Here is a 14449-nt window from a genome sequence, read left to right on the forward strand (position 1 = left end):
TTGAGGCGCCTTCTTCCCTGGAGCTCACCTGCTACAGCGTGGGGGTCGGAGTAGAACTCATCCAGGTGAGAAGTAGAACAGTCTAGAGCAGCTTTCAGTTTCTTTAACTTGGAGGCCCCAGCCCCGATTCGGAAAAGGCCCTAAAGACAACAAAAAGCCAGTATCACCTATAGTATGGCACCTGGAACTCTGCTCAAAGTTACAGATGAGAGGGGAGTTTGGAAGGGAATGGACACATGTATCTGTAAGGCTGAGTCCCTTCACTGTTCACCAGAAAATATCACAACATTGTTAATCAACTATTTGCTTTTGTTGTTCATTGCTGAGTTGTGTCCAACTCTGTGTGACCCCATGGACTCTAGCCTGCTAGGTTTCTCTGTCCATGGAATTTCCCAGGCAAGGATACTGGAGTGGGTTGTCATCCCCTCCTCCGGGGCATCTTCCTGACCAAGAGATGGAACACTACGTCTCCTGCATTGGCAGGTGGTTTTTTTTTTTTTACCACTAGCACCACCTGGGGTAAGGATTTCATAAAACAAAGTTTGTAAATACAACCCTCCCCCACCTCACAGAGTGCTACACAAATGTAAGAATCTTGCTCTCGGAAACTAAAGCTCACATAAGCTCTGGTTTAGTAGTACATCATGAAATTCGTTTTCACAAATCATGATCACAGTATAAAATGAAATAATCAAATGGGACCAAAAAAAAAAGTGGGGGGCAGAGTGTACTGCAGGTAGGCAAGGTAAATACTGCTCTGTGAAAGCTCTCTTTCATTCCATGTCGACAGAAGGTAACATGGACAGGGTTTCAGTGTGAAATGTGGTCACAGTGAATGCGGTTCAAGAGCCACTGGTCCGGGGAGACCGGCTGGGGTGGCGGGGCCCCTCACCTCCTCCTTCATGCCCGTCTCCAGCAGCAGCATCACGCAGGCCTCGATGGGCAGGGCGATCTCGCGGCCGCTCCGCTTCAGGTGTTCTTCCAAAGGCGTCCCAAAGGCGGGCTTCTCCGCCCACTTATCTAGAGCAGCAAACTGTCCAGTGAGACACTCGACCACCTCGTGGGCGACACCAAGTTATTTCCTCCCCCAGACCACCAGAAGGGATTTGTTTTTTTAGCAGCCCGTAGCTGAGGCTTTGGGAAAGGGGGAGATGTGTCCTCTTTGCTCATGTCATTTACTGTTTACTAGAGCACAACGTATGTGCCAGGCTGGGAAGGTGACCTGTGGAACAGAGCCCGACACGCCCATGTGGTGCCTGATGTGAGATGCCCAGTGGAAGCTGCAGTGGGGCTTCTGGCCCAACATGCACCCGAGATGGGTGGGCTGCCCTGGGCTAAAACCAACGGTCTACTTGAGCACAGAGTTTTCCCTGAAAAGAAATTGATCTAGCCATGCAAAGCAGCACTGGCCTTCTATCTGGAGGACAAGAAGTCAACTCCTTCCACTGAAAAAGGAAGTAATTTCTTAAAAATGTAAACACCAGCCAAGTATTATCAAACAGGACTGGAGATGGCCACCGTAAACTCCTACCCCAGAACCTGCAGCACCTCTTGGTGCCAGACCCCCAAACTGCCCCAGGATTCTGAGTGGAGAGAACGCAGCCCCCCAAGGCAGCTTAGGCTGGAGGCTGTGCCGACAGCAGCAAAGCAACGCTGTGTATTATTTTCCGGTCATGTGCGCTGCTTCATTGCACGAAAGATGTGAGGCGGCTTAGCAGAAAGACGTACAAGAAAGCAGGAAGACAGAAACAGGCGTTTATGACGTGGATGTATGAGGGATAGTAAGAAGTGGGGGTGGGACCCGGGCTGCCTGGGGGCCTATGGAGAGCCGGCACTGATGGAGATGCATGCAGAAGCCAGAGAGAGCAAGCCGGCTGGTGGAAGCTACTCCACTGGGACACGTGGTCAGGAAGGGTTCCTCTCGGCATGTGGACACGTGTCCTTCAGCCCCCTCACTATTCGAATCTTGAATGCCAGGTGGGCAGTGTTACCCCAGTGTGGCTCTGACACCACTCCGCACGTGACGGCAGGAGGGGCCCACTGCAGGACGGAAAGGGAAATCCCACAAACCTGGAGACCTGGGCGCTCCTGGCAAGTCAGAGGTCAAAGGCTGCTTTTCTTTGGTGGAAAGAGCAAGGAGGGTACAAGAAATTGACTCCTTCCGTTGAAAAAGGAAATAATTTCTTAAAAATGTAAACACAAGCCGAGCACTATCATACAGGACTGGAGAGGGCCAATGTAAATTCCTACCCTAGGACCTTAAAGGAAGGAGTGAGGGCCCCAGCCCTGGTCCGTGGAATTCTGAACACAACCAGCACCCAGGGGCCTGGCCCTTCTCAGAAGACAGCGCTCTGGCACAGTCCACTCAAAGGCCAGATCGTACCTCGAACACTTCGTCCCTTTATTTAAAGCAATGATTTTCAACACAGGCAGAAGGGGGCCAGCTGACCTTCCCCTGGGCGGGGGACACACCAGAATCACCCAGGGACTTCTGCAAATGATTCCTGCCATCACCTCCCTGTGCCTGACCCTGCGATACTGAGGGGCAGGCACACTCCAGACCCTGGCCCGAACTTTCAGGTCAACACTGGACAGGGTGTCCCACCCCACCTTGGTGTAACGTTGGCAGAGGATGGGTGTGAGAGCCGTTGGCTTAGAGACCACTCCGGAGTCAGACTTCACCACTGGGGCTGCCCCTCAAATGATAGACCCCTGAAGTGACGGACCTGCAATGTTGGGTCAGAGGTCACAGAGAACACCCCCCCCAGCCCCACTCCCCGGGACAAGAGCAATCAGAGTGTGAAGAGAACACAAGACACACATGTAAACAGACAACAGAAATTAACAAGATGAGACGTGTTTGCTAAGTCACTGCAGAAAAATGGTATAGACAAGGGTCGCAAACATTAACTGTGTGTGGGGGCCGGGTGGGCGCTGTCGGAGCTCGATCCGGTGGGCAGCGTGTGTGTGGTCTGGCCCAAGGTGGCAGCCGTTCCTGGGAGCTGGACCCATGTCACCATGCGGGAAAGCAGATCCAGCATCACCAGGCCCTCTGAACTTCCAAGAGAAGCCAGAGATTAGGACTGTTAAGGTTTTCAAATGATGGCAATTAGTTTAAAACAAGCTTTTTTTTTTTTTAAGTGAGAAACGGCTGTTTGCGACTTCTGGTGTAGACCATAAATGCTAGAGCGATTTGGGAGATGCAAGTGTTCACTGTTGACTTCAGTTGTCAGAGAAGGCTTCTCAAGGAGGGGAGCTTGGTGAAAGTCTTAGAAGGTGGATAGGAATTAAGTAGACCAGGAGGACTTGGGCTGAGAAGAGAGCAGGGATCCTGAGTCTGGGAACTGACACTTTAGTCCAAATTCTTGCACCAGGCGATGGGGGCCATGAGTGGGAATGGAGAGGAGACTTCAGAAAGCAAAGAAAAGAGGGCTCCGAGGTTTGAAACCTGGACTGTCTGGGGAAAGGAGGTACCGAGGAGACCAGGTGGAGGAAAAGGCCAGCTGGTGTGGGGGAGCATCAGGTTGCTCCTTGAGCTATGCTGAGTTTAAGGTGACAGCCAGTCATCGCCCGACCCTGAGGCTGTGTGGATGAAGATGCAGGTGGGAGTGGAGGCCTGGAGAGAAAAGGTGGGAAAGACAGGAGGTAGAAGAAGACAGGAGCAAGGACTGGATCTCAGAAAAGGCTCATTTCTGATGTGGAGAAAACATAGCCCCAACAATGGTGGAAAACACAAAATGAGTGGGGGGAGACTGGCAAGGAAGAGCCCATTCAAGCCACGTCACGTGCCAGAATCTGGCAATCCAGGATCCCTGGCCCATCGGGATTTGCAGTGCTTTTTATTTTCCATTTTTGGTTTTAATAGCAAAGTGCTTGGGAGTGGAAATCAGACCACAAAGCACACGGGTGGGAAGCTGGTTAGAAAACTGAGGTGGTCGATAGAAATGAGTCATCTCAAGAGCCTTCCAGAAAAACAAAGGAGAACAGGATGAAAGGCACCATGCTGAGGACAAGCAGGTGCTGAACAAAGGTCAGACGACCGGAGTGGGAGACCAGGGCACTGGGTGGGAGGTTAAGCTTTTTTCCTACCATAAGGACACTCTGAGTGCTTCTAGAAATAGAGAAGAAGGAAGAGGAAGACAGAACTAAGATAAAGAGGCAGACTGGAGGCAGAGGTGGAAGGGGCTGAACTGCAAGGCTTGGGTGAAGGTGACAGCCTCAGAGAGAGAGAAGGAATCTCATTTCTTTTGACGGCTGCTCCTGCCACATGCCGGCTTCCCTTGTTCCTCCTAAAACGCCTGCCTGCCCCTGCCTGTTCCCCATGACTTTCTGACATGCTTCTCCAGGGAAAATAGCCTTGGGTAAAAATAGAACAGGAACTTTCAAAAGGGGGGAGTGGAGTTGCTAAAGAAATTTCTTTTTTGTGTCCTTTAGCCAACCCTTCCAGACTAGGCTTGAAGCCATTCAAAGACTAAGATGGCTAACATCAAAGGCCAAGATGTTTACTATTTTGTCCTGTGTAGAGCACTGCATATAGGAAGTATCTCGTAACTAAAGGCTCTTGGCACTCTGACCTTGGCCAGCAAGAGCTGGCCCTTTGCAAGGCTGAGCGTTCGCCGGCTGCTTCGTTCCCCTGCACTGTAACTCAACCCCGTTACCCATGAATTAGGAGATGGGATCAGATGGGAGATGGGCTAAAGGGTCAGGCAAGACACAAATTTCTAATTCTGAGATCTAACAACTCTCAGGCACAAAGACTATCTGTTGGGATTGCCTGCTATTAATATTTAGGAGAGATGAGTGGTATTCTTGAGGGGCCAGTGTGTGTGCACAGCCACACCCATGCACACACGTGTATGTTTCACAATCACAGACTCGTCACACTCAGCGCCTGGCTTAATCCTCTTTCAGCTCAAGACCAGTGTTTCTGTCGGGGGCACTTACGTTCCAAATGCCAGGACCATACCATAAGGCAAAAAGTGTAACATATCTAAAAGGGACAGCAGTGTCTGATCATTTACTGATCTCTGCTGGGAGATGCTCTGATAGCAAATCAGAGAGGATTAGAATCAACACAAGACATAAAGGGAAAGTTCAGACTGCTCATAACCCAAGGGTAGGATCAGCAATGTGCCTGAACACAGTGGGCAAAGTGAGTGCTGACAAGAACAAGATCTGAACGAGGTGGTCACGTTCTCATGACGCAATCACACTGATTATGTGCCTAACGCTGCGGTATCAGGTACTGGCTTCTAAAATTTCCTTTGGGAAGCCCCCAACTTTTTTCCTAGAATGTATGCTCCTGGAATCTCAGAGCCAGAATAACGCCCTATGGAACAAATAACTGATTTGGGAGAAGGTAATTAGAGGCTAGAAGGTTTTGAGCCTATTTAGAAGACAGGAAAACAGGCGCTCCCCCAAAGGGTGCAGCTTTCTCTTCAACTGAAGGTTTCAGAAGAACTGCGAATGTTCCATTAGTATGTTAATTTGGGCTTGGAAGAAATTAGAGAATGCAGCAAGGGAAGATGAAAGTGTGCTGGGGAACAGTGCCCGCCTAGGCAGAGCAGCTTTGTCCAGAGGAAACGCATGCAAAGGAGCTGGGTGAAGAACAACAGAGGCGGAAGTGGCAGAGGCGAGAAGGAGGCGTCAGGCCAGCACGCAGGTTACGTTACCTTGATGGGCTCGCAACTCGGGAAGGGCCTTTTCTAAGACTGCTAATGCTTTTCTATGGTAATCTGCTTGAGCTTCTAATAACTGAGAACAGACCCACATTCAAAAACAAAAGTAACGTTAGCATTGGATGGACATACACACAATGGCTGAGCAAAACCAAAAATGACATTTTTTGCAAAAAAAGCTAAAATGACTCAATTTTTACAGTGTTTTCATGTCTCACCAGGGCAAAGGGCTTACCGTAACAAAGAATTTGCCGTACTCCCCTTCTTTGGCCATAAAGTTGTACATGTCTGCTGCAAGTTGATCCTGGGTAAGTGGAAGAGGAGATGTGTCATTGCAGAAAAGAGAAGTGAAAGCAAATAGTATCTGAGAATTGATCTCCATGAACTCCTAGAGCAAAACGTGATAGAACAGCCACAGACTAAACGTCCATCAAATGCCTGGTATACTCATACACAGGGATGATGAAAAGAATAAGCAAGCTTATTATGGACTGACTTGGAAAGATCTTCAAGGTTTATTATCAAAATGCCTTGTTAAGACACGAAACACAGAACACTACTTCTGGTATAGTATGTTACTATCAGTGTAAAAGAGGGAGAGGAAAGATTTTTACCACCATGTTTGTATAAAAACACCTCTAGGAAAAAAAGCAACAGGGTTTGCTTAGTAACAGGGGTTACCTGTTGGGAGCAGTGGAAATTAGGAGAAGGACAAGGGCAGAAGAAAGAGTTTATACTGGTTTATACTTTTGATATTTGAACTAATGTACAACGGACTGGTTCAAAATTAGGAAAGGAATTCATCAAGGAATTCATTATATATCATCAACCTATTTATTTAACTTATATGCAGAGTACATCATGTAAAATGCTGGGCTTGATGACTCACAAGCTGGAATCAAAATTGCTGGGAGAAATATCAATAACCTCAGATATGCAGATGATACCACCCTAATGGCAGAAAGTGAAGAGAAACTAAAGAGTCTCTTGATGAGGGCAAAAGAGAGGGAAAAAACTAGCTTAAAACTCGTTATTTAAAAAACTAAGATCACGGCATCTGATCCCATCATTTCATGGCAAACAGATGGGGAAAAAGTGGAAACAGTGACAGATTTTTATTTTCTTGAGCTCCAAAATCACTGCAGATGGTGACTAAAGCCATGAAATTAAAAGAATTCTTGGAAGAAAAGCTATGACAAACCCAGACAGCATATTAAAAAGCAGAGACATTACTTTGCCAACAGAAGTCTGTATAGTCAAAGCTAAAGTTTTTCCAGCAGTCATGTACAGGTGTGAGAGTTGGACTATAAAGAAGACTGAGCACCAAAGAATTGATACTTTTGAACTGTGGTGCTGGAGAAGACTCTTGAGAGTCCCTTGGACAGCAAGGAGATCCAACCAGTCCATCCTAAAGGAAATCAACCCTGAATATTCATTGGAAGGACTGATGCTGAAGCTGAAGCTCCAATACTTTGACTACCTGATGCGAAGAGCCAACTCACTGGAGGAAAAGACAGAAGGGGGTGACAGAGGATGAGATGGTTGGATGGCATCATCAACTCAATGGATATGAGTTTGAGCAAGCTCCAGGAGATAAGGAAAGACGGGGAAGCCTGGCATGCTGCAGTCCATGGGGTCACAAAGAGTTGGACACAACTTAGTGACTGAACAACAACAACAAAATGAACTACTTACACAAAAATTAAATAATTTGTTTAAAACTGATAAATTGGGCAATTGGATATATCCACATTTCAAATTTTCATATACATATGTATTATAATTTCACACACACATATATATATATTTTTAGTGTACTACTTTCTGTTTTGAATAGGGTTTTGGCTCTGGGAAAGTAAAACATTTCTGTGAGAGTTCTCAAACACAGATCTACTTTCATGAGGGTTTGAAGTTTGAGTTGATTATATATGTGGTCTAGGAATCCTTAAAATGAGAAAGTTTAGTTTAAAATTGCCCTGGACTGGTAATACTCTCTGGGAGACTGATTCCTAATTCCAAGAAGGCCCACAGATAAAATCCCTCTTAAAATAAGCTCATACATGATACAAAACTGCAGAACAGTCCACCATAAAGGAGACCATCCCAGAAAATTTAAGAAAACAAAATGAACAAAGACTTAAAATAAATATACATAAATGACTGAAAACATTAAAAAAGAAACAGTAAAAAAGGATAATACACTATAAAAAAAGGCAGACTTGAAGAATTAGAACTTTAAAATGAAAAATATAGTCAGTGGAATTCAAAACTTGATGTTAATTAAACATCAGATCATACATAGCAAAAGAGAGAATCAGTGAAACAGAACTTAGATCTTCGGAAACTACCTAGAAGTTAACATAAAGAGAGGAGGAGACAGAAAATATTTTTGTAAGTTTTCACCGTTTGACGTTCTGACAAGCCATGGTGTGGAAGTTCAGAGAAGAGATCTCAGCCCATAATGCACCAGTTCAGACACCCAGACTGCTAGCCAAATTTATATCCCATAAGGAGCCAGCAGCGGAGAGCTAGGTTAGACCAGATTTGAATGACAATGGCAAAGCTACAACTCTCTGAACAAGAAAAAGCCAGTGTGGGACTTTTATCAGAAGCTTTTGTGTGGTTACCATCTTTTTAAATGCAAAGGCTATGGCATGACTTCAGTATTAATTCTTAACCACTATATTATTTTTGACAAGTCGTTTTACTGCAAATTGTCCAAGGTTTCTTATCTTGGAAAAAAGTGAATTATAGCACAGCCTGAATAAACCAAAATATCCAGTCCTAATGCTGCCTAGAAATGAACAGACCAGTTTTGGAAAATGGTGAATATAATAATAAGAAGAAAAGTCTCAGGCCATGATTCTAAGACTTATCAAAGACTTGTTTCTTTACCACCTCAAATAACATTTTGAATAAACATCTATTTTTGTAGATAAATGCATAGATAATAAGATAACTTAACCACCTAGTCTGGAATTTAATTTATGAGATACAAATTTATATTTCTCCCATGTTAGAAACCAATTGTCCTAGCAACATCTTAAAAATAATCCTTCCCTTTCCTATGGACATATTATGACCCCATTATTATATATTCAACTCTTAAACATAATAGCATTCATTCTAGAAAACCTATACAATTCTATTTTTGTGCTTACTGTGCATTATTTTAATTTCTATAACTGTTATGAAATGTTTTCCTGTAGTTTTCTCCCTTTCTCTCCCCCCATTCTTTATTTATTTTTAGTTGGAGGATAATTGCTTTACAATGTTGTAGTAGTTTCTGCCATACATCGACATGAATCAGCCACAGACATACCTATTAAAATCTTCGTTTTAAATAAACCTAGACATTTTAATCAAGTTTTTAAAAAAATATTCTACTTGAATTAAAAAAAATAATGTTTTACTCTGATTATAAAGCAATATAAAGAAAATAAAGAAAATAGGAAAATAAAGAAAAAAGGAAGATAAAAATAGAAACCACCTTGAATATCATTTAGGGAATTCTAATAGGAATTACGTAAGACATGAAATAACTTGCAATATTTGACCTTTCATCCATCATTTGCAAAATCTAAAAGACTGATTTAAGTACACATTCATTAGGGAATTTTCCTACCTTGCACTGTTCTACTTTATTTCCAGCTTCATCCATCTCTTCCTTTAGGGTGTCTATTTTTGATGGAAGCCCCTGAAAGTTGGTTCCTGAAGATTTGTGAGCCTGGTTCCACCTGCAGAAGCAGAGGGGTAGGTATTATCTGAGTATCCACCGTATACACGCAATCTTGTGGAGTCAAGGATCTAACAGAGACAGATTCCTTCCCCAAAGCTGATTCTACCTGGGACAGATGTTAGTACCTAGGACGCCAGCTTCTCTGGAGTTTATCCTCTAAGAAAGGAAACTGGCGAAAGTGACACAGGCTTCCCGCCGTGACGGGATGCTCATAGTGCTGGGAGCAGCTGTCCGCTCCCAGTAGAACGGACACATCTTGTCCCATGCAAGCCCCACTGCTGGAAATCAGTCCATGGAACCTCTTCCTCTAGCGTCCCATCTTGGGATCGTTGCCATGAAATAAATACCCCCTTGTTCTCTTGCTTTGATCTAGAATGTTCCCTGTGCCACTGGGGGTCAGTTGCTGCTCTTTAGGACCCCTTACAATACCACCAACAACTGTCCTGACCTGTGACTACTTTTAGCAAGTGGAAGCCAGAACTTCAGTCATGGAGCTAGTCATCGATAGCTGTGAAAGCACTTTAAGAATTAAAATCACTTCAGTGTATGACAAAAACCACTACAATATTGTAAAGTAATTAGCCTCCAACTAATAAAAATAAATGAAATATGACTAAAAAAAAAAATAAATAAAATCACTTGTAAGGATTAATACTCCAAAGACAACAGCTACAGCAAATCTGAAACATAATGTGGAATGTTATATTCCTTTCACAGTTAGTCAGAAGGACTCCCTTCCCCCAAATTATACAGCAATAGTCATGGTGGGGGGGCGGTGCATGGGGACTAACACTCTAAAACAACTTCTCTTCAGTTTTCAAGCGTGTTTTGAGTTCTTTTTAAATACGGACATACCTGCTATTGTGGAAAGTTCTAGCACTTTAAATTTAAACATGGATATTATATGGGTGCAGATAAGAACCCATGTTAGCATCTTATCAAGCTTCCCAGACTACTGCATTGCCCTCAAAAGGCTCCGCCCCACTCTTTCACATTCCTGATGTGATGCACTCCTCCAGAGCAAGGCTTCAGGAAACCTGCTGAAGCAAAGCTGGCGATGGAAAAAGCATTGACTTTAAAGTCCGATAGGCTCAAGTCTAAAGCTTGGCTCTGCCTTCGTTAGCTGTGTGACCTTGGGCAATGGCCTAACCTCTCTGTGCCTCAGGTTGTCTCATCTGCAAAACTAAGAAAACAAATACCGTCTGCCCGCCAGAACTGTCCTAAGCAGCAAAGCAGAGAACAAACATACATGTATATGCGTGTGCACGTGATGGGAGTCCCACTTGATGTTAGCTGTTACCATTTTCCTCCAGGGAAAAACAACAGGAATAAGTAAAACTAACAAGGAAATATTCATCTATTTCAGTTTCTCTGATCATTAAATGAAGGGGGCCGTGAACGCAGGATGAAGAGTCAGTGCTGAGATCTCCTACGGGATATGTGTGCTGCAGATGTAAATTCCGGGCAGGTAGGCATCTATAATATTGCTCAACCAACTCCAGCAAGAGTGATTCATAGCTTTGTTTAATTAAGCATAAAAACATCCTTACTTTTCTTCAGCGAAAATCTACCACTGGGCAGCCTGCACTCCCTGATGCTGGTTCTGGCCACAAGATTCTAATCACACATACACAGGTGGCAAGAACATGATGGGCTTTGCGTTCAGAATCCTAGCTCTGCTGTCTGTTGTGTCTAAGGGCCAAAGCGAGTCACAGACACGCCATATGCAGGTGCCTCCTCTCTCTGTAATGCAAGTCTCCTCTCAAAGCAGGGGATGTCACATAACCTCCGAACCCCTGTCCCCCCGCAACTCTCACTGAAGGGTCTCTGCATTTAGGATCTGACAGAGTCTGGTTCACAGTAAGGACCTACATCATGTCTGTTGAAAACACGAAGAGGCAAACTAATAGGGATTGGTGGGAGAATCGGAAGAACTCACATATCACATACGTGTATCTGGCATGTGGCAAGCGCCTGGTAGGTGGTGGCAATTACCATTTTCACCACGTGTTCATTCCTACATGTCCCTTTAATCATCTCGACATTTGTTAAATCAGGATGTGTCTTACCAATTGATTTGTACATTTAATACAGTGGTGTTTCTATTTCACTTCCCTCTGGAAGTCGGGTATTAGATCAGTGGTGCATCTGACACTCAATGGCATCTTAGAAACAAGGAAATGCAGCTCTGTTATAGACTCAATCTGCGGTAAAAGCATCTGACACGCAGTAAGTCAGTAAATGGTGGCTGTGTCTCCATTTATTTGCCAAACAGAAATAACCACATCTGTTTCACAAGAGCGCAATGATAACAATTAACAAAGCAGGGCTCAGCAAAGCCACCTGTTTTGCAAATAAAGTTTTCTTCAAACACAGCCTTGCTCATGCATTTACATACTGCCCGGGGCTACTATCATGCTGCAACAGCAGAGCTGAGTAGCCGGAACAGGGAGCTTCTGGGTGGCAAAGCTGAAAATATTTACTATCTGGCCCTTCACAGAAGCAGCCTGTCAACCCCTGTGTAAGGTATGAGAAGGGATCGGGCCTATGGGGGCCATCTCCCTTATCCCCATGCTTCTCATATGAGTCATCGATACAAACGCCTTCACAGATGGAGCTGAGGCTGGAGCCCGGAGCGTTGACAGGTCACTTGACATCAGCCCTCTGGGATGGTCACTTGTTTTTACTTAGTTCTTCCCTGTTGAGCACCAGCATTTCTTTCTTTCTATTTTTGAGTTAATTATATTGTATTTTGAATTATTTTCCCAGCTTTTCTGGATGTACTGCATGATGTTTTCTCTGATACAGTAAAACATTTGAGTATACAATAGATTACAAGGTCTGCAGTGATGAATTAAAGATAAAAGTGCTTTTTAATCTATTTGCAGACACAGCTTCAGATACAGTTCTTCCTGTTTTTGGTTGTTGACAAAACATAAGCAGTTTCTTACATGTTTTTAAAATTTACAGTCAGGCTCTTTCCCTTTATCTGGAAGGAACCTGAGTTCCCCTTTCTGCAGAGCTTTCATCTTGTGGAAGAGACCACAGGAAAGTGCAGATGAGAAGAAGGTCGGAGGGGAAGAGAGGTTCGATAAAATGTGACAATTAAAAAATGAAACTAACTATGCTCTGGGAAGGAAGGATGATTTACTCCCTTCCGTGAGTCCTGTCTGTTCTCCACAAGCACATGCAATGTGTAAGAATGCCTGTTCTAGGATGGACTGGAGCACAGAACCCCTTGACTGTGAAAAATAGTCAAAACCACATGAGTGTATCTTGACACAGTGGGACCCTTTGCGGTTGCTAGATCACAGATCTGTTTATTCCTACACTTCACTACTCCAAGAGCAACACTCTTAGTCTTTCTTAGAACCGTCACTTCTTCCCTGAAAACACGTAGTTTTTTTTCTTCTTTCCTGTCTCCTTTCATTGTTGGTTGATTAAAAGCAGGGTGTTCTAACACCATCTCGCTACCACACTTGGGAGAATGAGGCCGGAAAGCAGGTGTACATGGGTTGTGAGTCAGGCGTGTGAGTCTGCGGTGACTTCCGCTTTGTCCACCCAGTGGTCTTTATCTGTGTTGAGGAGGGGGACGGCTGCTGGGGATGTCATGGAAGATCGCACTGTGGGTTGTTTTCGGCTTCCTCTTACCTGGCTCTGACCGAGTCCCAGTCTAACACCAGTTTGGCGAGTTGCTTCCTCTGCTTCTGGATGTTGGGAATCTCGACCTGGAAAGAACACACGAACACGCCGCGTGGGACGAGCTCCAGGCTTTTCAGTTTAACGTCTGAAAGTGTGATCTTTATTTACAAATGTTTTTTCTCTTTAGGCAAAGGATTTTGTACCCTCCGCTTATGCCCCTTATTTCCAAAAAGAAGCGTAAATGTCAAAAGCACTTATGGTTAAAATTTCAGATACCCGCGAACCTTCCCTGCCCAGCCCCCACCGAAGTCCCCACCTCTGCGATGCCATACAGGGGGTCCACAATCTCCTTCTCGACAAAGACTTCGTGCTGAGAGAGTTCCAGAGCCAGCTGATTCTCAGCATCTCCACACGTCTCCAGCATCTTCCTTTAAAAAACAAGATGCCCCGACAACACATGTACATCCATTAAATCTGACCCCCAAAGCCCACACTGAGCCAGCTCTGCAGTCCCCACGATGGGAACACCTTAGGGTGCTACACGATAGAGCCTTAAAAATGCGTAAATTTATTAGGGCGTGAGTCCACAGGCTTGTTCTTTAAAATGAACGAGACTATCTCAGGTACACTGTGTGTGTGCACGGGTGGGATGTGTGTATACAGTGAGGTGACAACTCACTGAAAGGTTAGGTCCTTGGATCAGGGGGAAACCAAGTATTCTCAAAAGCACTCTAAAAATCGTTTAAAACATACATCAAGTTCATTATTCTATTTTGTTTTCTGTCTGCTAGAAAATAATAGTAAAGTTCATTATACTGTATCTGTTTTCTGTCTTCACGGCCTAGGCAGTGCCCTTCAAAGAACGACAGAGAACTACAGGGCGCAGAGGATGGCAGACCCTGGAAATGGGCTGAAAAGTCCAAAGGTCATACCCAGCTGGGACACGACGGCCCAAGTTACAGCAGGAGAGAGAGCTGACAGGATCCAAGGACACTAGCCTCATAGAGAAGCGGGTGGAAGGAAAGGTCAGCCTTCCCTTTTACGATGAAAACAGCTTTACTACTAGATTTTAAAACTATGTAATACATGATCATTGTTAAAAAAAAAAAAAAAAAAGAAAGAAAGAAAAGATCCACATAATTCAGCAAAGGCCCTATTTGAGATGACCCCCACTGACATTATGGTGATCATCTTTAAAGACTCTTAAGGACTGGAAGGGACTGGTCAGGGCCTATAAATCCTAGTCAACACCTGAACCAGGGAAGGGACTCAGTTCTTTATATCCAGGCTCAGCAGAATAAACACTGACCTATCAATTACTTCGTTGTTAGCCCTCTGTAGCCTCGATCCCCACTTCTATTAAAAGAAAGATTCTCTAGCATCTCAGGGG

General features: G+C 44.5%; 1 protein-coding gene across 6 annotated transcripts in view; it reads right to left on the reverse strand.

Annotated features, from left to right (window-relative positions):
* Positions 1–14449, reverse strand: part of ARHGAP17 (Rho GTPase activating protein 17) — a 94988-nt gene that overhangs the window by 30234 nt on the left and 50305 nt on the right. For all 6 annotated transcript variants that reach the window (XR_006343094.1, XM_043914545.1, XM_043914549.1 and 3 more), the window contains 7 exons: positions 13376–13487; positions 13069–13145; positions 9304–9415; positions 5914–5982; positions 5673–5754; positions 893–1020; positions 29–140 (listed from right to left, as the gene is read on the reverse strand). Coding sequence is in view for 5 of the 6 variants with exons in the window: in XM_043914545.1 (XP_043770480.1) it covers positions 29–140; positions 893–1020; positions 5673–5754; positions 5914–5982; positions 9304–9415; positions 13069–13145; positions 13376–13487 (692 nt within the window). In the remaining variant the exon portion in view is untranslated. The remainder of the gene's footprint in view (positions 1–28; positions 141–892; positions 1021–5672; positions 5755–5913; positions 5983–9303; positions 9416–13068; positions 13146–13375; positions 13488–14449) is intronic.

Source organism: Cervus elaphus, chromosome 10 (assembly GCF_910594005.1).
Source record: "Cervus elaphus chromosome 10, mCerEla1.1, whole genome shotgun sequence".
Taxonomy (NCBI): Eukaryota; Metazoa; Chordata; class Mammalia; order Artiodactyla; family Cervidae; genus Cervus; species Cervus elaphus.